Here is a 22419-nt window from a genome sequence, read left to right as displayed (position 1 = left end):
CTCTGTGATACAGTGAGAAGCTCAGCAATTTGGGAGAGCCTTAGAGTAGAGTCACTGCTTCTCTGGATTTAGAGGAGCCAGTTGAGGCAGTCTGGTAATGTCTTAAGCATGGCTCGAGGAGGTTTTCACTAGAGCTGCCCTGAAACGTGCCACTGAATGGAGACACTGCAGCAGATCCTGGACAAGCTGAAATGATTGAAGCTCGCCTGGCTTCAGAATGACTGGAGATTTCTCAAGAGGGGCAGGGAAGTCTGAGCTGACCATGTTTGGCATGTTACCATCAAGACCCACAACAGAAAAAGTTGTTTCGGAAAATGAAATAATGATAAGTTAAAATGAAAAGTTTTCTGTAAAAAAAAATAAATAAATAAAAAAATCCTGAAACATGCAAGGACTGCATTAACCATGGGGCCAATATGTGTTTTATTAGGAATTTCTTTCTTAAGTTTCAGGGATTAAGAAAAGATAGGGTGTCTACTTTTATTAGGGGCAGGTTTGTCAAATGTACATAGTATAGTGAAATTCTTACTTGCAAGTTTCCGTAATAAATAAATAAAAGACAAACCATATATAAACTATTTTTTAAATTCTTATGATTGATTGTTCAGCAACCTTACTCTCACATCTTGTTAAAACTGTCTTATTACTCTCTATAATTAGTGTAAATCACTTGAATAAAGGCATTGTAAAGAACTAAGAAATATAATCATACAACTCTAGCTCTTAAATAACTAAATTGAAACTTAGAAGGAAAAATACACTTGGCCTTATATAATTAATATATGGCTATACTCTGGAGAAGGTAATGCAGGCTACCCTAAACTTCCTGAAATAAATTAAACTATCACAAGAGAGGCATACTCTTTAGCCATATGGTTCCCAAACACACAAATGATCAAGCTGGAAACATTAAAGCTGTTCCATCAGTTTCAGCATAGTGTGTTGAATTATGTTATTTTAACTCCTCTATATTTACAGATGTTAGCAGCGCTCTTGTATATGGAACAAGAAAATAAAAAGTGAGGGTATTTAAGGTTTGTAATAGTGGTCTGTTCTGCTTAGAAGCAAGGCTACTTCATTCTGCTCTATCGGACTTTGGTACCATAATTCCACTGGAGTAATAGTATCCTCAAAAGAAAAAGTTATGCTCATATCACATCAGAATAAAGATCCCTGAATAACCATTAGCTCAAAATAATAAGTGTATAAAAACAGACAAATTGCAAAGAGTAACATGCTCTTTATGTAAACAATTAATCAATATAACTACCACCAAGAGACATCTTATGTTTTTGAAGGAGATTACATCATCCATGAGCCTGTTTTGTTGTGGGTTATGTTTTATCATTAAATAAACTGCAGGGTTAATTGTCTTTCTTGATCTCATTGGATATATATATATATATACACAAAGTCAATCTTTATAATTGTTATGCTAGAGGCCAGTGTGCCCTGTTTGGAGTTGTTTTCTCCCTGTTACATCCTTATTCATGGGCTTTTACAAATGTTGCATGTAATGCAACAGCACATAACTACCCTAACAATCATGGCAAATAAATAATGTATTAATTTTGTTTTACAGTTGTTAATTTCCAAAACAGGGCTGCTTAGTGCCAGTTCATGGCTGAAGAGCAGTTTCTAATACTATACTAATTACTTTTTTTTTTTTTTTTTAAAAAGTGCATTACAAAAAAGTTAATTTTTTTTATTAGTATTTATTTTTTTACCTTCATTATCTATTGCTAAACATAGCCTTTGTGAGTTCTGAGAAGTCTATAGCTCCTCTAAATACAGGCTGTAGGAGGGGCAAAGTTTTTTGCTATTTTTCCCCTTGTATGGTTGCATACCACTGTAATATACACTGTACAGGGCTAAAACATATGCTCAAATGACCAGCCTGTAACCAGGGAGAATGGCAAAAGCCGGAGATGAGTTATTGTAAAATTTCTCCAGAACAATAAATCCATAAATAGAGGAGCTACTGGCTCTTTTGACTCTGAGTACAACGTCAGAAATGAATGTAACATGTGCACGAGTTGCAGAACCAGCTAAAATTTGGGTGGCATGTGTGTTTTCGTACATGACGTCAGCATTATTGTTTAATAACCACATCTCTATAGTGACAAATACGCCTGTGAAGAACAGCTGGCATCAAATTACCAATTCTTTGGAAGTGGTTGTGGCAGCACGCAAGATGAAATGGAAGCAAATTCAAGATAGATAAATCCATGCAAAGTGTAAAATGTCTGAGAAAAGAAGAGGGGATGTGGTTATTGCAAGATAATGCAGTGTGACAGCAAGCAGCATTGCAGCTCCAACTGGATCAATGCACGTGCTTTGATGTTTGATGAATGGTTCAATGGAGTAAAGCAAATCATCAGACTTAAATGTCAATCTATAAAAATTATTCATGGTGCTTGTGACAATGAATGTTGTTTGTGTATATGCACCAAAAGTTGGGTGGGCAATGGGAGAGAAAGAAGAATTTTGGAGTGAGTTGGATGAAGTGATGAACAGTGTACCCAAGTGACAGAAAGTGGTGATTGGAGCGGATTTCATTGGGCATGTTGGTGAAGGGAACAGTGGAGACGAGGAGGTGATAGGTAGGTGATGGTGTCAAGGAGAGGAATGAATAAGGTCGGAGGATAGTTGATTTTCCCAAAAGGATGGACATGGCTGTGGTGAATACATATTTTAAGAAGAAGAAGGAACATAGGGTTACGTACAAGAGTGGAGGAAGATGCACACAGGTAGATTATATCCTATGCAGAAGAGTTCATCTGAAGTGGTGACAGGGGAAAGTGTATTTAAGCAGCATAGGATGGTGGTCTGTAGGATGACATTGGAGATCAAGAAGAGGAAGAGAGTGAGGGCAGAGCCAAGGATCAAATAGTGGAAGTTGAAAAAGGAAGACTGCAAGGTTGAGTTTAGGGAGGAGATGAGACAGGCACTGGGTGGCAGTGAAGAGTTACCAGACAGCTGGAAAACTACAGCAGATGTACTAAGGATGACAGCAAGAACAGTGCTTGGCGTGACATCTGGAAAGAGGAAAAAGGAAAAGGAAACCTGGTGTTGAAATGAGGAAGTGCAGGAGAGTATACAGAGGAAGAAGATGGCAAAGAAGAAGTGGGTTAGTCAGAGAGATGCAGAAAGTTGACAAGAGTACAAGGAGATAAGGAGCAAGGTGAAGAGAGAGGAGGTGAAGGCTAAAGAAAAGACGTATGATGAGTTGCATGAGAGGTTGGACACTAAGGAGGGAGAAAAGGACCTGGACCAATTGGCTAGACAGAGGGACCGATCTGGGAAAGATGTGCAGCAGGTTAGGGTGATAAAGGATAAAGATGGAAATGTACTCACAAGCAAGGAGAGTGTGTTGAGCAGATGGAAAGAGTACTTTGAGAGGCTGATGAATGACGAGAACGTGGAAATAGTGAATCAGGAAGTTTAATAGATTAGCAAGAAGGAAGTAAGGACATCTATGAAGAGGATGAAAAATGGAAAGGCAGTTGGTCCAGATTACATACCTGTGGAAGCATTGAGGTGTCTAGGATAGATGGCAGTGGAGTTTTTAACAAGATTGTTTAATGGAATCTTGGAAAGTGAGAGGATGCCTGAGGAATGGAGAAGAAGTGTACTGGTGCTGATATTTAAGAATAAAGGGGATGTGCAGGACTGCAGTAACTACAGGGGAGTAAAATTGATGACCCACAGCATGAAGTTATGGGAAAGAGTAGTGGAAGCTAGGTTAAGAAGTGAGGTGATGATTAGTGAGCAGCAGTATGGTTTCATGCCAAGAAAGAGCACCACAGATGTAATGTTTGCTCTGAGGATGTTGATGGAGATATATAGAGAAGGCCAGAAGGAGTTGCATTGCGTGTTTGTAGACCTGGAGAAAGCATATGATAGGGTGCCTTGAAAGGAGCTGTGGTATTGTATGAGGAAGTCAGGAGTGGCAGAGAAGAGTTGTACCAGATATGTACAAGGGAAGTGTGACAGTGGTGAGGTCTGCGGTAGGAGTGATGGATGCATTCAAGGTGGAGGTGGGATTACATCAGGGATTGGCTCTGAGCCCTTTCTTATTTGCAATGGTGATGGACAGGTTGACAGACAAGATTAGACAGGAGTCCTCATGGACTATAATGTTCGCTGATGACATTGTAATCTGTTGTGATAGTAGGGAGCAGGTTGAGGAGACCCTGGAGAGGTAGAGGTATGCTCTAGAGAGGAGAGGAATGAAGGTCAGTAGGAACAAGACAAGATACAAGTGTGTAAATGAGAGGGAGGTCAGTGGAATGGTAAGGATGCAGGGAGTAGAGTTGGCGAAGGTGGATGAGTTTAAATACTTGAGATCAACAGTACAGAGTAATGGGGATTGTGGAAAAGAGGTGAAAATGAGTGCAGGCAGGGTGGAATGGGTGAAGAAGAGTGTCAGGAATGATTTGTGACAGACGGGTATCAGCAAGAGTGAAAGGAAGGTCTACAGGACGGTAGTGAGACCAGCTGTGTTATATGGGTTGGAGAGGGTGGCACGGACCAGAAAGTAGGAAACAGAATTAAAGATGCTAAGATTTGCACTGGGTGTGACGAGGATGGATAGGATTAGAAATGATTACATTAGAGAGTCAGCTCAAGTTGGACGGTTGGGAGACAGTCAGACAGGCAAGATTGTGTTGGTTTGGACATGTGCAGAGGAGAGATGTGGTGAGAGAGGACATGCAGGTGATGGGTGTAACAGACCTTGTGAATTTCCCCTTGGGATTAATAAAGTATCTATCTATCTATTTAGAACAAGATGCAGAGGACAGAAAGATATGGAAGATGATGATCTGCTGTGGCAGTTCTTAACGGGAGCAGCCGAAAGAAGCAGGTGCTTTTCTTCATCCATTTCTCACACAGGCAATACAACTTTACATATTCCCCCTCATAATGGCATGATACATTTAAAGGTCTCACATACCATCTTCTGTGTCACTGCTGCCATCTTTTCTGCACCTTTGAAATGCATCAGATTGCAAAAAATTATATTTAACATCTTTCTTCCCTCAACTCACAACACAGTGAAACCGGACATTGTTTTTTTACCGTGATGATTTCTTTCACTACAACCTGGTGGAATCTTCCACATTTACACAAGTACGCATGCAAGTACAGTTGATACACTGCTTGTGCAGCAGCAGCATCCGCAAGTGCATGCATTGCGCAGTGTCGAGTATAGCCTGAACCTAGACCTCCGCTCTTGTTTTAGTATTTGATGTTGTTGTCTGGGCTCATAGATAGAAGAGAAAGGGAGAAGTATTTAGCCACAGTAGCAGTCAATCTCAAGGGTGACCAAAAGCTGCACCTGCATCTTTGTGATAGACTGGTGAATATAAACATGCAAGGGCTATATTAGCATTTTGAGAAACTCTATTGAAGTCTACATAATAAACAGCACGAAAGTAAGAGTAGGGCCACCCTAGAACATTCCACAATTAACTTAATTTTTTTCTTTTGGCTGTATTTCTGAATATCACTTTTATAAAACACATACCTCCTGACAATCCTGCAAGAAGTGCTGTAACTCTCTGTTATCTTTAAGCTTAGCAAGGAGATCATTTGCAGCAGCACGATTTTTCTGGTGTCTGGAAGAAATTTGTAAATCACAAGATAATCAACCTTAACATATTCTTTCAATAAAACAGAACACACTACTGATCACATTTTATTTACATTAAACTTAGCTATTTTCTAACTTAGTGACTTATTTTTTGTTCAATATTTTAAAAGAAAAGCACATGAACACAGTAGCTCTGGTATTCTACATTGCCACTTTACATTCCAAAGTACTTAAAAAGATTAAATGTATTCTCAATGAATAACTCAAAAATATTTTGCTATTTCCATGTTTTCTCTTTCACCATTTTACCTTCATATCCTGTTAAGATATTGTTTTGTACAGCAGTACCCACTATAATTATTATTTAGGTGATCATGCCTCAAGTTCTGTTCCCAAATGCTACCTTAATCATCATGTACAAAAAAAAAAAAATTCACATTTTCCAAACTCAACCCATATTCTATCATTGACATTCACTCTGTTTCTTACCTTCCTTGTATAGAATCAGCTTTCTCTTGGATCTTATCTGCACTAGCATTGCCTTCGCTTATCAGCTTTCTACCACTCTCAACAACTCCATTTATTTTCTCCTCACTTGCATCCATGGTGGTGAGAAAATCTTCATGTTTTTTGATAGCTGCCTCAGCTCCTTGTAAAGTACTAGGCATCTCTGTGTGGGACAGCACATACTCCTATAATATAAAGATTGTCATTAATTTTGAAAATAATAATTCATAAAATTAAACCAATGGATAGCTGAATAAGCATAATTAAGCCAACCAATTTACAAAATTATTGTTAAACATCTTACTTTTACAACGCTTTTTGGAGTTCAGCTCCACCATAATTTATTTTTTTTATCTGTCCCATATATTCACATTCTAAAAAATTACCTCAAAATGCAACCCCTGCCCTAAGGTGGATTAGAAAATATTAAACTACTAGACATTAAGCCCGTTACAATAACGGGCGCTAGAAAAGTAGTGCATAAACATTAGTAGGAACAGTCTATATTAAATGGCAAGGGACCCTAACCTCATTCGGTTTCTTGTCTTAATTTTTTTTTTTTTTTGTCAAAAATATTTTTGCAAGAAGCCTAAAGTAAAATAATAATAAAAATAAAATAGAAATGACAATACAGTAAGTATTATTAATATTGCCTTAGTGTAAACCTTTGTAACAATCTGTAATACACAAAATCTGAAGAAGATATTTACTAAAAATTTTCTATTTTTTTACCTCATGAAATTTTTCTATAAAATTTCATTATAGACAACATTTCTTGTAAATATTCTGTCTGAGTTTGGCAAGAGGTTGCCTTGTTCAGGACCATCTACAACCTTGAAAACAACATCTGGAAAACTTCTAACTCTTAATAATGCAACATATAACTGACCGTGGCTGAATACTGGTTCTGGCAAGTAAATGGCAACTTTTTGTAAGGTTTGCTCTTCTGAGTCTCTCTCTTTTAGTGTTTTTCTGACGCTCATTTTCTTTTTCTTCAATCGATCTATTTGTTCGTATTTTATTTTTTTTTTGTTTTTCAGCCTTTCTTTTGTTGATGTTTACTTGTTGAGCTGACCGTTCTTCCAGGAGATGTTACTTATTATAGGATTTGATTGTCTGTGTCTTTTGTCCTACTTGATGTGACTTTTTTTTGGGTGGCATGTTGTTAGTAGATATGTCCACAATATTTTCTCTTACAGTAATACTGGCTTGTATGTGGCTGTAATATGCGCCAGTGTATTGTGTGCCTTTAAATTTCTCTCGCAGTAATACTGGTTTGTATTTCCTTAAAATGCCTGTAATTTTCTCTGACAGTAATACTGGCTTTGATGTTTGTAATATGACTAATTTTCTGTCACAACAGTGGGCAATCAGCAGTGTCCCCAGCAACTGATGTAATGTGTGGCATGCAGTTGATAATCGTGACTGTGTCGTTCCCCAGCAAGTATTTTAATCTGTGCTGGCGTGTAGCTGACTATTGTACGTGTGGCGTCTCCCCAGCAACGGATTTTATGTGTGCGGCAGCGACTACCTATTCAGCAATCTCCCCAGCAATGATGTCTTTTATTTGCTTATCATGCGCTGCCACGGCAAGGCCACTCACTGTGTGCCCAGCTTCCAGTGTGTGTGCTTTTTTTGTTTATTATGCTCTGCCCCAGATGGGCCATTCACTGTGTGCCCAGCTTCGAGTGTGTGTGCGACCAAAGTGCTGTGTGCATGGGCAGGGCACGGTGCGAAGTGCGTTGCGGCCCCGCGCATGCGCACTTCAGCAGAAGACACACACACGGACACCTGGACACAGACAGGGCTTTTATTAAAGAGGATATTTGCTTATCATGCGCTGGCGTGGCAAGTCCATTCACTGTGTGCCCAGCTTCCAGGGTGTGTGTGCTTTATTTGCTTATTATGCGCTGCCGCGGATAGGCCATTCACTGTGTGCCCAGCTTTGAGTGTGTGTGCGACCAAGGTGCTGTGCGCATGGGTGGCGCACAGTGCGATGTGCATCGCGGCCCCGCGCATGCGCACTTCAGCAGAAGACACACACACGGACACCTGGACGCAAACAGGGCTTCTATTAAAGAGGATTTTAGCAAAATTTAGCATCAAATATTCAGCTGAATAGTGCATCCATAATTTTTTATTTTATTATAGTCTCAGCTGCAATACAAAAGCTTGCATGTATCATAATAGTTTTAGATCATATTTGCTATGCATAGCTACAGGCCAAGATTAGCTGAAGGCCAAAATATTGTATATTAAATTATATTTCAGAAGTTGAGCTGCACATCACTGCAGCTTTGGATGGGGAGGGAGTAGGATGATAACAACTGTGTGGCAAAAAATATCCTGCAAGCAACCTGAAAAAAAAGTGTGTTGGCTGAAAAGCTTAGCTGGAGGATGGCTTGGACCATATATGAAGTTGCCACCATCAAGAACAACTGCAGTCACAAGTTACCCTGTCCAGTCCTGAAGTGGACTGAGGACTTAGTCTGTGGTCTTTAGTGATGAAAGCAGATTCTTCCTGCAATCAAGAAATGTTTATGTAAATATCATGTAGACTTGGTGAAGTGCTAAACCCAGCGTATATATGTCTGCAACATACAAGGCCCACTCTGGGCATCAAAGTGCACAATACTGTATCAGATACAGTTCTCATTTCCATTTGGTGTTGTGAATATTTACCAGCACTATCTAGATCAGGGACATCATCCAACCGGTCCTGACCCCATTTCTGTTTGAAATAGGACAGATGTTCTTCTATCAAGACATTCCCTGCTCTTATTTAGGCCATACAACTCAACATGCACTGTTCATCGGTTACCCTGGCCAGCAAGGTCACTGGATTTTTCACCAATCAAGCATATCAATCAAGCAGTTGTGACTCTCTATTAAAATATATGAATTGAAACAGGAATGCATTTCTTATCAGTATGATTGTTTTTATGCCAGAGTGTAAGTCCGTATTGCAGAGTTTGGAGTACACACAAGATAGTAATCTACTTTATAACACAGTACACTTTGTACTGAATAAAAATGTTTCACTTTATATCTGTGGTCAAGTTTTTTCATACACTCCTAAGATTCTCTGAACTTCAGTTATGCAGTGTGACATTCACAGGATGTTCTTTTTTTTTAACTTTGCACTAATGTATTTAGTTTGCCTACAGGAGACTTTGGACCTCTGTGATCAATGCTTGTAATGTGAGAAGGCATGTTACATTCTTACACTCCCTGTATTATGAGAGAACCTTTTTTAAAAAAAAAAAAAAGGCTAAACCCCAGGATATAATACAAAAAATATATGACAATATTCTTTAAGTACCTGATTGTTGAGGAAACCTTCAGCTTGTTTCACATCTCTAAGGAATGTTTGGAAGTCAGAAGCTTGGGCCAAAAGGTTGTGCCGGTTCTCCCACATTTGCCTAAGCTCATTCCAGCCAGTGTCAAGAGCTTGCAGCCTCTGACTGAGGAACATATGCTGTGAATCTGTTTGCCCTTGAGTTACTTCCTTTCCAACAGCACACATTTTCTGGTAGTCATCCTTATAGTTGTCCACCTCATTCTTGATGCTTTTATGCTGACTGAGTAGCCGTTCAGCCTCAGGGAGTGATGTAGGGATATCCTCTGATGCTATAGCAGTTTGTGTACGTGATAGCCATGATTGAAAGTCATCCAAATCTCTTAAAAAGCCATGCAGCTTGCTTGCTTCTCCAAGGCTTTCTTCCCTGTTTTTCATAGTGTTATTAAGATCTTCCCAGACTTCCTGGATCTCCGACAGCCTCCCCTGGATCTGACTGGCCTGTTCTGGGTGTTCCTCGGCCAATTTGTTTGCTTCATTTCGTAAATCATCTAGTTTGCCTTGAATAGCTTCTAAGTCACGCTCCATTCCAGTCAGTTTTCTTTGTAGAGCCATAACACCAGCCAAGTCATTACCCAGCCCCTGTGTCGACTCAATCACTTTAGTCTTCTCCCGCATCCAAGACTTAATCTCATTACATTCAAGGTGGTAGTTCTGAATATTAAGTGCAGAGTGCAACTCCTGCTTCTTCTGGTCAGCAAGAATTTGAAAATCACTCCATCTGAAAGACAGACAAAGCAAAATTTAACACAACATTTGGTAATGCTCAACCATTTCAGCCAACAATTTGTGCAGCATTGGAATATAAAAAAGTAAAAGGTTTGTTTGCCAGACCTGTGTACCAGGTCTGAAACAGTATCTCAAACAGTTATCCAGTGCAGCTGTCATGAACTTTTATTTTACTGTCTCCCATAAATACTAACAAATGACTAATTCCATTTTGCTTAATAAGGAATAGATTGTGAATATTTACTCTAAAACTTCATTATTTTTTTTCTTTCTTCTTATAAGTATTAACAAGAGACAAGCTTTTGCCACCATATAAAACAAGTGATGATGCAGACATGATACATGGTAAGGCGTGTATCACACTACACAACTTTGAGTCAAATAGTATGTCAAACCGAACAATTACAGCTGCTGGAATCACAGAGGATGACATATTAAATGACTGCCTCATGCTTTTGTGCACAGTTTAGAATTTCTAAAGTTTCACAAACTCTCAGCAGACTGACAATAAATTAACATGCTACTGGATATATTGGCAGAACAAATCTCCTTAAATGGTTAATTTAACTGCAGTATATACCCATCCTTTTCCATTCCATCTTGGTATGAGGACAGACAAGCCTCTGTGTGTGTGTGTGTGTGTGTGTGTATTCCAAAAAAAAAACCTGATTTTCATCATTACTTATGGCTACTTGGTATATTGTACTTCCAGCTCAGAGTCCAACATACGATTCACTAGCCCCATGTTAGAATTGCTGTGGATATAATACTACACAATAAGAGGTCACACACCCATGTTGTAACTCATCTATACAACTGAAAAATATCTCTAGAATAGTTGAGCAATTTGATGGCAGGGTTAGGCTAACTAGCTTCTTCCTTATTAACTTTCTTTAAATTGGAAGAACAATTCTTCTTTTTAAAATATTTTCTTGCCCATTTTTTCATTTCTAACATTAAACTCATTACTGAGTTAAAAAAAATTAATTTAAAAAAAATATATATATATATATATATATATAAATTGTAATTATGTTTAGGCAGTTCTTCTAAGTAGCGTAACAAAAAAGAAACATGAAAATTAAATTAAACTCAGTTGAAAAGAAACAGTTTGAGGTTGAGAGGTTTGAGGTACATGCTTGTTCTCAAAATTTCTATAAACCGAGACCTGCCTATGTATTAATTTTGTACACTATGTTTTTTGACCTTGACTTTGTGGACAGATTGTAACTTTAGCATTTAATCCAATCCAATATAATTCAGTACAATACCCAATAAAAATTTGTGTCAACCAACATTAAAACAATAAAACATCCTAAGATAAGAACACTGACAATATGAAGTCCAAATATTGCTTAATATAGTAAAGATAGCAATGAGATCTGGACCACCCAGGGGGAAAAGCATATCCATAAGGTTCAAAAAAGCACTAGCAGATAACCCCTAGAATTAAGTGAGAGGCTGAGGTGATGTATTAAAAAAAATAAATAAAATAATGACAACACACACTGCATGTGTTTTAGAAATGTACAATGGTCTATTTAAACAGGTGCCCCTCTAAAAACTTGGAAAAACAGAGAAAGCAGAAAAGCTCAGAAAAAAAACTCAGTAAAATGTTGCAGAAGGTCAGAAAAAAATGATGAACACATTTTAATGTTATCATTTCTAAATCAATTAACCAATCTAAATTTCTTGTTGTTGTGGGTATTACTGCCCTTTTGACTAACCCAGGAACATACAGGGAGGAAGTACAACATACACACAGATGGTGCTCAGGCCAAGACACAGTTTTATTATAGGACTTACTGAGTGCTGAAAAGCATTCAGGTCCTAACAAGTGCAACATCCTATCACCCACAAACATCAATTTCAGCTTCCTGTAGTTCCCAAGAGAAGGATTTTTCAGAATTCCATGATAACAGGTGAAAAAGAATTTTATAAGATGAGAAGATTTTAAGGACATATTGAAAGTTTAAAGTAAGAGCCTGGGTTAGTCTTAAAAACAACAGTACATTTATGTATTGTGCTAAATAAATAAATGGAGCTATATGAAGGCAGGAGCAGAGTCTAGAATCACCAGAGACAATATCTTGCCAATATCCTTGCTAGATCACAGAGTATTTATGAGGCTGGTCACACAACAGCAATGCAAATTAATTACGGAGCACTAGGAGTGCCATTAAAGTTTATTGACACCATTTCCATCACACTCTCAGAAAAAACTTACGTCAGTACTTAACCAAGACGTATTTTGCAAGATCCAAGAGACAGATTTGAAAATAGGAATCTAAAGACACTACTGACTTCTAATAGGGGCCTACATAAATTGGGAAAAACAATAAAACCAGGGTGGAACAAAATGACAGCAAAAAGCACTTATTTTATTTTTTTTAAGAGAAACTATTTAACCTGTTCTAGAATGATTTAGAGAATTGTTTTAAGCAATGCAACCTATGAGACAGTTCCCTATTTTGATATGATGGACCTTACTTGACTATACTTGGAGGGTACAGAAAAGAGATATACTACAATAATTCAATTGAAGTGAATACCAAAGTTAATTTTGGGACCAGGTAATTGACTACATAAACAATCTTGACATAGTTTAAAATGGGAAGAAAATTTGGAGGAGCAATGAGTCAACATCTAAAATCCCTGATTATTGTGAGCTCCATATGCAAAACAAAAACAGTTTACATAGAGGAGATGAATAACATTTCTTTAGACTCAAGTCTGCATGCTGGCAAGCTTGGGATATGAGGGATGTTAACCAGTATTATGAAAAACAACATGCATCTGACAGAGTAAAGGGTAATAAACCTGAGCAGTAAGGTCAGATTTAGACTAAAATGTTACGAGCTCAAGTCAAAGAATGAGTCACAGGAGAATTAATTTTGTTTAGAACCCCCTTTATCAAGCTATAAAAATAAGCAGTTGAGGGACTACAAGGGAGCATTCTAAACATACTTATTGATCAAATATGAATATGATCAAAAGACTGTATCTAATGAAAGTAAGAACAGCTAGGCAGCAAGCTCAGCAAGAAAAGGTAAGAGTGCAAGCTGCACAAACAAGTTGACACCAATCTAGACCAGATGAGGCCAAGTTTGATTAAGATGCATTTATTTTTTTCTAGCCTCCATACAATTTTCACATGAGATTTATATCTGCATTGATCACTTAAGAGAGTCTTCTGATATAGCCCATCAGAGAATGTTACTAGGGAATAGGTATGCAAAATATAATTGCATTTCCTAATTAATATACACCCCCCTTTTAATTGGCTAATTATACTTTATTATTAAAAATAGCCAGCTGTTTGATAAAATTAGACATGTACAAAAACGAAAGACGTGTATGTGGTGTAGTCAGCTCTGATCACGCTCAACCACAGCCATGGGAGTTGGTGTGAATTGTACGGAAGATATAGAAACTTATACAAATGTCACTCACACTTGGTGAGTTCAAGCATGCATGCCCCTCACTTCTCATTCAACTCAAGCTGAAAAACTCAGCTTTGTGGTTCACACAACGAGCTACCATGTTTGCCTGAGACAGGTTCCAATCTGTCCAATTAAATTTGTGCCACAGCTACACTCGACTACTCGAGTCAGACAAGATACAATCTGTCTCAGACTACACATCTGACACCTCTGCAAGTTCACCAATAAAACTACTGAGTCACGAAGACCACATGCAGTTAGTAGAATATAAATCAGGAATAAATCACTCTGGTAACTTTTCTCCTTTGCATTACACATGAAGGATTAGTGTCCCAGACTGGCTTATTACAGGGCTACAAAATGATTTTTCATTTTAATTAAAAGGAGCTTATCAACATGCTTATTTTTAGTTGGTTACTAGTGCAGTCCGTTAACTGTAGGACCAATGCTTTTGGTATGCCATCTTAATGTTTGTATACCAATGCTTTTGGAATGCTAACATTAAGATGAAAGTTAAATCCATTTTTGGCTGCAACTTGCAATGTACAAGAGAAATATACAATCAATCAGGCAACGATGCTTTATGCATTATCCTCAACAGGTTCAGCTATGGGACACAGACTCCATTCCAGTAACTCAGTCCAAGTTTTGTGTGAAAGGTTGACAAATGTTGTGCCTTGGTAACTGGAACACACTCTTGCACCATTTTTTCAAAATGGGGACCACGACTTAAATCTCCTATTCCTAAGGCACTGGTCTTATCTTCTGCGCAATATTGAAGAGGCAATTGGCCAAAAAAAATCTCCCCAAACAATGCCCACAAAATAAATTTCACTTAAGCCACTGCTGTATGTATCTGCTGCCTTTTTGGTGCACTTGACTCAAACCTATAAAAATTTCTGCTAACACTGTATCAAAGGCATTTTTTAAAGAGACAGCTTCCTTTTTTGCCCCTCAATGGGTCTAATTTGCTTCCATGACAGATGCACATAAAAAAACAACATTTAGACACAGTTCTTTATTTATTATGGTCTACTTAAACTGTAAGTCAAGGATCATTTCCATGATGTAGAAGAAGCTGTAATTTTGAGCATAAGAATCCACTAGTCTTTCCCAGGATACCCTGGCTATTTGTTTGGGATTTTCAGGTGTATCTATTGGGTATTCCATATATCTGAGCCAGTTTACAACCATGTGGTTCTACATTAACAGGTCTGTGGCGCTACACAGTCAAAAGATAGCTCCTGACCCAGAACTTCTAAAAATTCCAAATACTCTAAACAGTTATATACTGAAAGCTCAAACAGTCAGGGCTGTTTCAGTAATTTAATGTTGTCCTGAGGCATCCAACAGAACTAACTCCAACATTATTACCACATCTGCCCAGAGCATCTCAGGTGTGGCTGAGAAGTTTGGTTTCAAATAGAATACTACACACAGTGGAGAGTCTGACTACACACGGCCAGTATCTTTCACCCTCTTGTTTAACTTCTTAATATTTTGCAATAATATATTTACACTGTGAACACATAAAAATTGCAATATTCCCAAAGAAAAGAATTTATTAGGTAGATACAATAATGGCAAAAAAAAAAATCCCAGCAAAATAGGACATAAGTTACTTATAATACAACAACAGAAAGTCCAAGGTACAAAGACAATTACAAAATGAGCAGGTTTAGGTTGCTTAGTGACAAGCAGTTAGCTTCAGACAGAATGGAAATGTGCAGCTGAGTTAACAACAAAACCATGGACTTGAAAACAAAAAATAAACAAATTTTCTTTAAGATGCCCACCTTTTGTTTAGTTGATCTTGAGTGGTGCGAATTTCGTCTCTGCTCCTGTGGTCCGCATCAATTAGTTGTTGTGCTATTTGATTCACATCTTCAATTCTGGTTCCTAAAGCATTCATTTCAGGTTCAAGTGTTTCAAAACTGTAGATGGTGACACATTGATAGTTAGGTGTGCAAGTGTTACATTCACTCACTCTTCTGGCTAGATTAGCCAAAACAGCGAAACTCAACAGTGGCATTCCTCTGAATTTCTCATAGGATACTACATAAATAGTTATACAAAGTACAAATTTAACTCCATTATCAACCTATGCATGTGATTTGAAAGCCTACATATACAATTTAAAATAAACAACAGATATTTATGAATACTACATATACTCATTTTTAAGGAGAATAAAACAATATAAATGGCATGTGGTGTTATGGTCACCATTATTGGCACCCTTGCATCTTATTATTAATATTTTAATAGAATTTCCAAAGTTATATAACATTTCTTAAACATTCATTTAGTCTTTTAGCAGAAAATAAACATTAACAGGACAGTATTAAAGGCACTCTCCCATAATGCTTAGTTGCACAACCCTTGGCATTGATGGCTGCATACAAATGTTTCTTGTAGCTACCTATCACCTCCCTGCATCTTTCGGATGGCAGTTGCTTCCACTCTTCAACTGCAATTTGTTTACTCTTGAATGTTTGCAGGATTTCTTTTAACAAAAGATTTCAGTTCTTTCCAATGGTTTTTCCTTAAGACTGAGACCAGGGGTAGGTTCCAGAAAGAGAGATTGAATAATCCTGGATCTCAGTATGAATTCCGGGTTGCTATAGCATGATTTCATGCCAATGGATTATCAGGGGGCGGAAACATCAATTTTGCAGTGGGCTCACACAATCCCAGATAGACTGACACTTTTGAGTCTATCCAACAGTCTAAGAACCACAGACTTAAAGTTCGAGAAACAGACAGCAACAATCTTCCTTGACGCCTATCAAGGAAGAGATACTTGTAGCAGTGGACAAGTAACACAGCAGCAGCAGCTGATGTAAAGAAACATATTGAGGAATATCACCGATATAGTAAATGCAAAAAAAAGTTAATCAGTGAAGCCTGTGTATACTTTGTGTAGTAAAGTGTGCTTTGCAAAACATACCCACTATGATATTGCCTTACTTGAAATGTTATATGCCATGAAATTAAGCATTATATTCCTTTTATATTCCAATAAGAGAAACACACAATAAATAAAGACTATGTTGGCAGTTTCATTTGGATACTGCTCTTTGCCCAATAAAACAGAATGCACGCTCGGTGCGGTGTTGCATCCACACAGCCAATTAAATTTGGAAATCTTGTAATATATTTAATTTACCCAAGGCTTTTATGCAAAGCAGGTTAAAAGAGGTGAAATATACCTGAGTAAGTATCTGTCGGGATAAGTATGGCTACAAATGCCACACAGCAAGCTATTTAAATATGTAAAACCAAGAGGCAAAATTGAAACTACACTAGTAATCAGAAGTGCTATAGATACTAGTAAAAGCCATCAGCCAAATGAACAACAATAAGGAACATTACTGCCTTATTCCATTACAATACCCAAAACTAAAACTGAATTAACAAGCATATAGGTATAGGCATTTGCGGAAGAGGCAAGTCTTCAGAAATGTTGTTGTCTTTAAAAGGTGAAGGACAATGCAGAAGTAATGAAGTTTGGCAGCTTGTTCCAGCAGCAAGTCTATTATCAATTATTAGTGCTTAGAAATCCCATAATTGTTAAAATTCGACTGCCCTATCTACTGTTCTGTGGAATTTCTCCTTGGTAGAAGCTGTCTAATACTGTCTTGGGAAGACAGATTGTGTGCACAGACACCACTTCAAAGTTAGGTATTCTTCTAAGATTGCTTTGCTAGTATGTGCGGCATTTCTAGTGTTGTAGAGAAAGCTACAGCAACAAAAAAAAAACACCACATGGGAAATGTGCATGATATGCATTAATGTCAGCTGAAAGACATTACATGTTATACTGAACACGTCAAGGTTACCTAGATGTATTAAAATGTCGTACATAAAAGGTAAAATTAATGTAGCAAGTTCTTAGGGTGTGCCAGAATGTCTGAAAAGGTTCAGATTACCTTTCTCTAGGTAGTATTTTGTGAAGGAGATGTGCTTCGGTTTCGATTGTTCATTTAGGAAAGGGCATGACATTTTATACATTTTGTTGGCTTTTTCCGCTTCTTAAAAAAGTGCAATGATTAGATATTTTGCTAACAAATTTGGCCTCAGATTATTTATTGTTTACATTAAACTTTCGGTTTTGTAGGTTAAGTTTCAGGGTGTTGGTTGACCCAGTAACTGAGCTGGATTTCATTAAATCTTTCTTTAAGGAAAAATCTAAGTCTGAGCCCATTCCAAAAGCAGGATTAACACATTATCCACATCTTTCGTCTCAAAGATCACATAATTCTGTCTCTATCTGCTTCAGAAACATAGGTCTGCCTAAATCCTGTTTTTTCTGTAACAGAAATAGCCTAATTTCTGCAAATCCTGACTTACTTTGGCTTGATTTCACATTAGCACTCCTTTAAGGAACAAACCCCATGATTCATTGGTGAATACTTTAACACAGTTAATTTTCCTTTAAATCCAATAGCTCAACAGAGCTGTTATGTGGTTTAGGTTACTTGCATGCTGGAGGACCCATGATCTTCAGCCCATATGTAGCTGTTAGAAATATTCCTCTCAGAAATGACCTGGGAATTCTCAGAATTCATCATTCTCTTAATACATTCAAGGCCTCCACTACCAGAGGCAGAAAAGCAGCCCAGCACCACCATGGAACCTCCATCATATTTAACTGCTAGTAGGATATTTTCCTTATAAGCTTCATTTCAATGAATATTAACAAATAACTGATCTACACCACCAAGGAGCTCTATTTTAGTTTTATCAGTCCACAGAATAATTTTCCAGAATGATCTTATTTTTTTTTCTTTTAAAGTTAGGTAAAGACAAAGTTCAAATGTGCCTTTTTATGTTTATCATTTAATAATATGATTGGTGTTAGATCATAAAAACTTTATCAGTTTAGTGTGAGGTGCTTGTAAGAGTCGAAATCATTATTCTAGGCTACTCTAGATCAGCTTTAATACTTTGGATCTGTTTCGTGGTATTTTGTTCCATAGTTATCACCAATCTTCAAAGAGTTTGATGAATTACTCCTCATTACTTTATGAGCCACAAACATCTTAATACTGGAAACTACAGATGGAAATGGCCTCAACTCTTTTTGCATCTTTAGCACTGGCAATAAAGAAAATGGAATGAAAGTCCCTTTATCATTGGTTAACTATTGGTCAATTCATGTCATGTGAATACTGGCAATTTATCACAGGTGAGTAATTCCTCTGTAATTAAAATCTAGTTCATCCAATTAAACTGCTTTGAATCATTCAAAGCATCAAACAAACGAGTATATACAGTACAGACTAAAGTTGTTTCAACTGCCCATGCTTCTAGGAGACATTGTACTTGATATACCTAAAAACGCAAAGGTGCCAAATTAAGTTGACCACAACTGCATATGTATTCCTTAATTTCCTGCATTCAAATATTTATCCTTACTTTGCATTAGCTTTGAATGTCTGGTAAAGTGAAACATACTTTTCATAATCAATCTTGTACCTTTATAACAAGGTATCATGCAACTATAACAACAGGAAAAATGGCATTTGTATTGTAATGTTTGCAACCTCTTATAGAACATTCTGAAATGAGGAGGATTTGTACATTACATGGACAGATATATTCATAAAATCTATTTATAAAGATGAAACATTGGTAAATTCAACTTTTACCTCAACAAGAGCTACATTCACACTTACCGTTGCTGTACAACCTCCAGATCTTCAAGTTTTTCAGGAATCTCCATGCCATTAAGCCACTGTTCTTTCTCACCAACCCAAAGCTGGCAAGCTCCTGCCTCACTAAACATGCGATACAGGGAAAGTGCATCTTGCAAAACATGTCGTCGGGCTGCTGCCAATGAAACAAGTTCCTCATACCGCTGCTCTATAGCTGGTAGGCGACCTTCAACTTCAGGTGTACGTGTTTGTTCAGGTGGCAGACTCAGTGCCTGTTCATGGAGAGAATCTATAATAGCACGATGGTTCAGAATCTCCTCTTCCACATCCTTTTGTTTTTTCATTAGAGTCTGGGTAGAATATTCATCATGACCCACTTCAGGGCTAGAAACAATTCTTAGTGTATCAATAATCCAGGCTTCCATGTCATTTGCATCTGCCTGGAACTGATACAGTGCAACAGCTTCACGGAGTCGCTGTTCACGTTTCTGTGATTCCTCTTCAAGGTGGTGCCACTGAGCCCGAATCTCCTCAATACGTTCTTTAACCTGAGTAGCTCCAAAATGATTTTCTTCCACTAAAACTTCTCCAACGCCAATGCTTTGCTCCAGAGGGCCAAATCGACCTGACATTTCATGCCGAAAAGCCTCATGTTTACTAAGCAGTCGCAGGGAAGATGTGAGGTCACGGCCACAGTCCTCTGTGGACAGGATCTGTTCTTGTTCTCTGATCCAAGCTTCTTCCTCACCCATGTCCCAGAAGAACTTCCACAAACGTCTGGATTCTTCCAGTTTGCCACGTCGTTCAGCAGCCAATGATCCAAGGTCTTGGTATGCACTAGTTAAGAGTGTTATGCGATCAACTACAAGTTGCGGGTCACAAGGTTTGTAACCTAAAAAGAAAATTGAAATAAAAATCCTTATAATATTGCAGAAGGATGTCTACCTTCATTTAGGAAGGATACTAGCTGAAATAACATATTTATAATTATTAAGTTCACTAATCATACTCTTCAAAGACAGAAAGAAAAAAAACTAAAACAAGGAAGCTAGGCTATGTTTGAATTGTTGTTAAAGCAAATCAGTTTACTACCAGATAACACTTACAAGAGTAAAGCAGCCATATATGATGCTTAGGTTTCTAGGGTAAATAAAACAATATTTAGGAGCTTTTTCAAATCTAACAAGTACAGAATTTGACAAAAGAAAACTGAGTTAAATCTGTAATGACTTGGTATATTAGTAGGCGATTTTCTAATTAGTCACATTGTGCATACATATAGTCTTAACTATAATTAGATTGAATAGCCTAGCATTTACAAAAACACGCTTGCAGTTTCAGTTTATATAAGGCAGTAACATACTACTGGCCATAAACAAATTACAATCATTTATTTCACCTTCTGCCTTAAAAATGTCAAAATTCTGAATTAAATTAATATTATGCTATATGTTAGTAAAAAGATATGATTATAGAGCATTATCAAGAATGACCTCAATTTTCAGCAGTCATCATCACATTCATGGCCAACATTCAGACAGCACAAAGCATGCTGCTCCATGCCCAATTATTCTGTGATGTACTAATGTTCAGGTTAGTTCACCCGCTGCAGTGGGCTGGTGCCCTGCCTGGGGTTTGATTCCTGCCGTGCGCCCTGTATTGGTTGGGATTGGCTCCAGCAGACCGCTGTGACCCTGTGTTAGGATATAACGGGTTGGATAATGGATAGTTCACCTGCTTTCAGTGTAATAGACACACTAAACAGAGGGTGGACTCCAACGAATCAAAAAGAATGCAAGGAAATACATTTTTGTGCTCCATCTTCTCCACTACTCATGCTCTCAGAACACCTTACCATCCGTCTCTGAAGTGAACTTTTCTGCTCCATCTCGTACAGCTTTCACTCTGTCTGCTTGTGCAGAAATATCAGCTTCCACAAGTGTGTGAGTCTGTAGTAAGTCCTCAACATCATGAAGATGTTTTCCAAAGTCCTGTGACTGCAGGCGCCCCTGGTGGAATGGTAGAATTAAAAGTTCTCAGTAAACTTTGGAATTTTAAGCTTTGGAGATAAAAAGCATACAGATAGAAATTACAAATGTGAAGTGGGCTGCCCCTTCTGAAGACTTTCTTGATCAGGTACCAACATTACTAGGGTGATGCTAGTTTCCAAGCCAAGGAGAAGAAAGCCAATAATTTAAATATAGAATCCTATATTACAGCCCTATTATTACTATTTTCATCACTCCACTTGGAGTTTAGACACTCCTGGCCAAATTACATAATTTGTTGACATTTGAAGTGTTACATTTTTTTTGACAGCAAACAAACTAATCCAATTGTATTTTTATGAAAATATTAATATACGGCTACAATTTACTTGATGAAAACATAACAGAACATGTGTTTCTTCAGCAATTTGACATGAAATATAAAAGCTTACTTTACATATGCAAGAGTTTAGTCAATGGGACATGGCACCGGTGTTCCTTCTCCTAAATTTTCAATATCTAATTGAAACACCCATTACACTGTGGAATAATAAAGTTTGGCAAAATGCTTTATCGTCATGTTGCTTAAGTCATTTGATCATGAATATGCAAGCAAACTCTGAACACCATGACAAAGATCACAACTAGAACCAAGATACTATACAATTACCCTGGTGTCCAATTAAATGTAGATATATAAAGGTTCAGCTATCCCTTATGTTACAGAATATCTACACTCCATAGTACAGACTCCCATCACAATATTACACCTGTTTAAACTTGTAAGAATTAATAAAACTGCTGTATGCATGCAAAGTGTCTACCTACAAGGCTGTGAAACAGCAGAAAATTCATGAATATTAACATCCATGATTAAAGGAAGCACGGTCAATCCCAGACTTTGACCTTTATTTAAAGTCTCATTATTTTAGAACAGTGTACACTTTCAGAGATGTGGATGCCATTTGTAATGCTTTTTAATAAATTGTAGTAACTGTTTAAATTGATCATCACAAAGTACTTTACACAATTTTTCTGTACTCTGTCCTACAAATCCATTAAATGTTACCAGAAGTAACTATGATATCAATAATGAAAAACCCTCTGTCAAAGTAGCATAGTATTCTAATGGAAATAT

General features: G+C 37.5%; 1 protein-coding gene across 3 annotated transcripts in view; it reads right to left on the bottom strand.

Annotated features, from left to right (window-relative positions):
* LOC120539198 (spectrin beta chain, non-erythrocytic 1) overlaps nucleotides 1–22419 on the bottom strand; it is a 311676-nt gene that overhangs the window by 54654 nt on the left and 234603 nt on the right. For all 3 annotated transcript variants that reach the window (XM_039769050.1, XM_039769052.1, XM_039769051.1), the window contains 6 exons: nucleotides 21149–21302; nucleotides 19315–20185; nucleotides 15430–15567; nucleotides 9426–10182; nucleotides 6086–6288; nucleotides 5531–5621 (listed from right to left, as the gene is read on the bottom strand). In XM_039769050.1, the coding sequence (XP_039624984.1) occupies nucleotides 5531–5621; nucleotides 6086–6288; nucleotides 9426–10182; nucleotides 15430–15567; nucleotides 19315–20185; nucleotides 21149–21302 (2214 nt within the window). The remainder of the gene's footprint in view (nucleotides 1–5530; nucleotides 5622–6085; nucleotides 6289–9425; nucleotides 10183–15429; nucleotides 15568–19314; nucleotides 20186–21148; nucleotides 21303–22419) is intronic.

Source organism: Polypterus senegalus, chromosome 11, assembly GCF_016835505.1.
Source record: "Polypterus senegalus isolate Bchr_013 chromosome 11, ASM1683550v1, whole genome shotgun sequence".
In the NCBI taxonomy this organism is placed as follows: domain Eukaryota; kingdom Metazoa; phylum Chordata; class Cladistia; order Polypteriformes; family Polypteridae; genus Polypterus; species Polypterus senegalus.
This window is presented reverse-complemented; position numbering and strand designations above follow the sequence as displayed.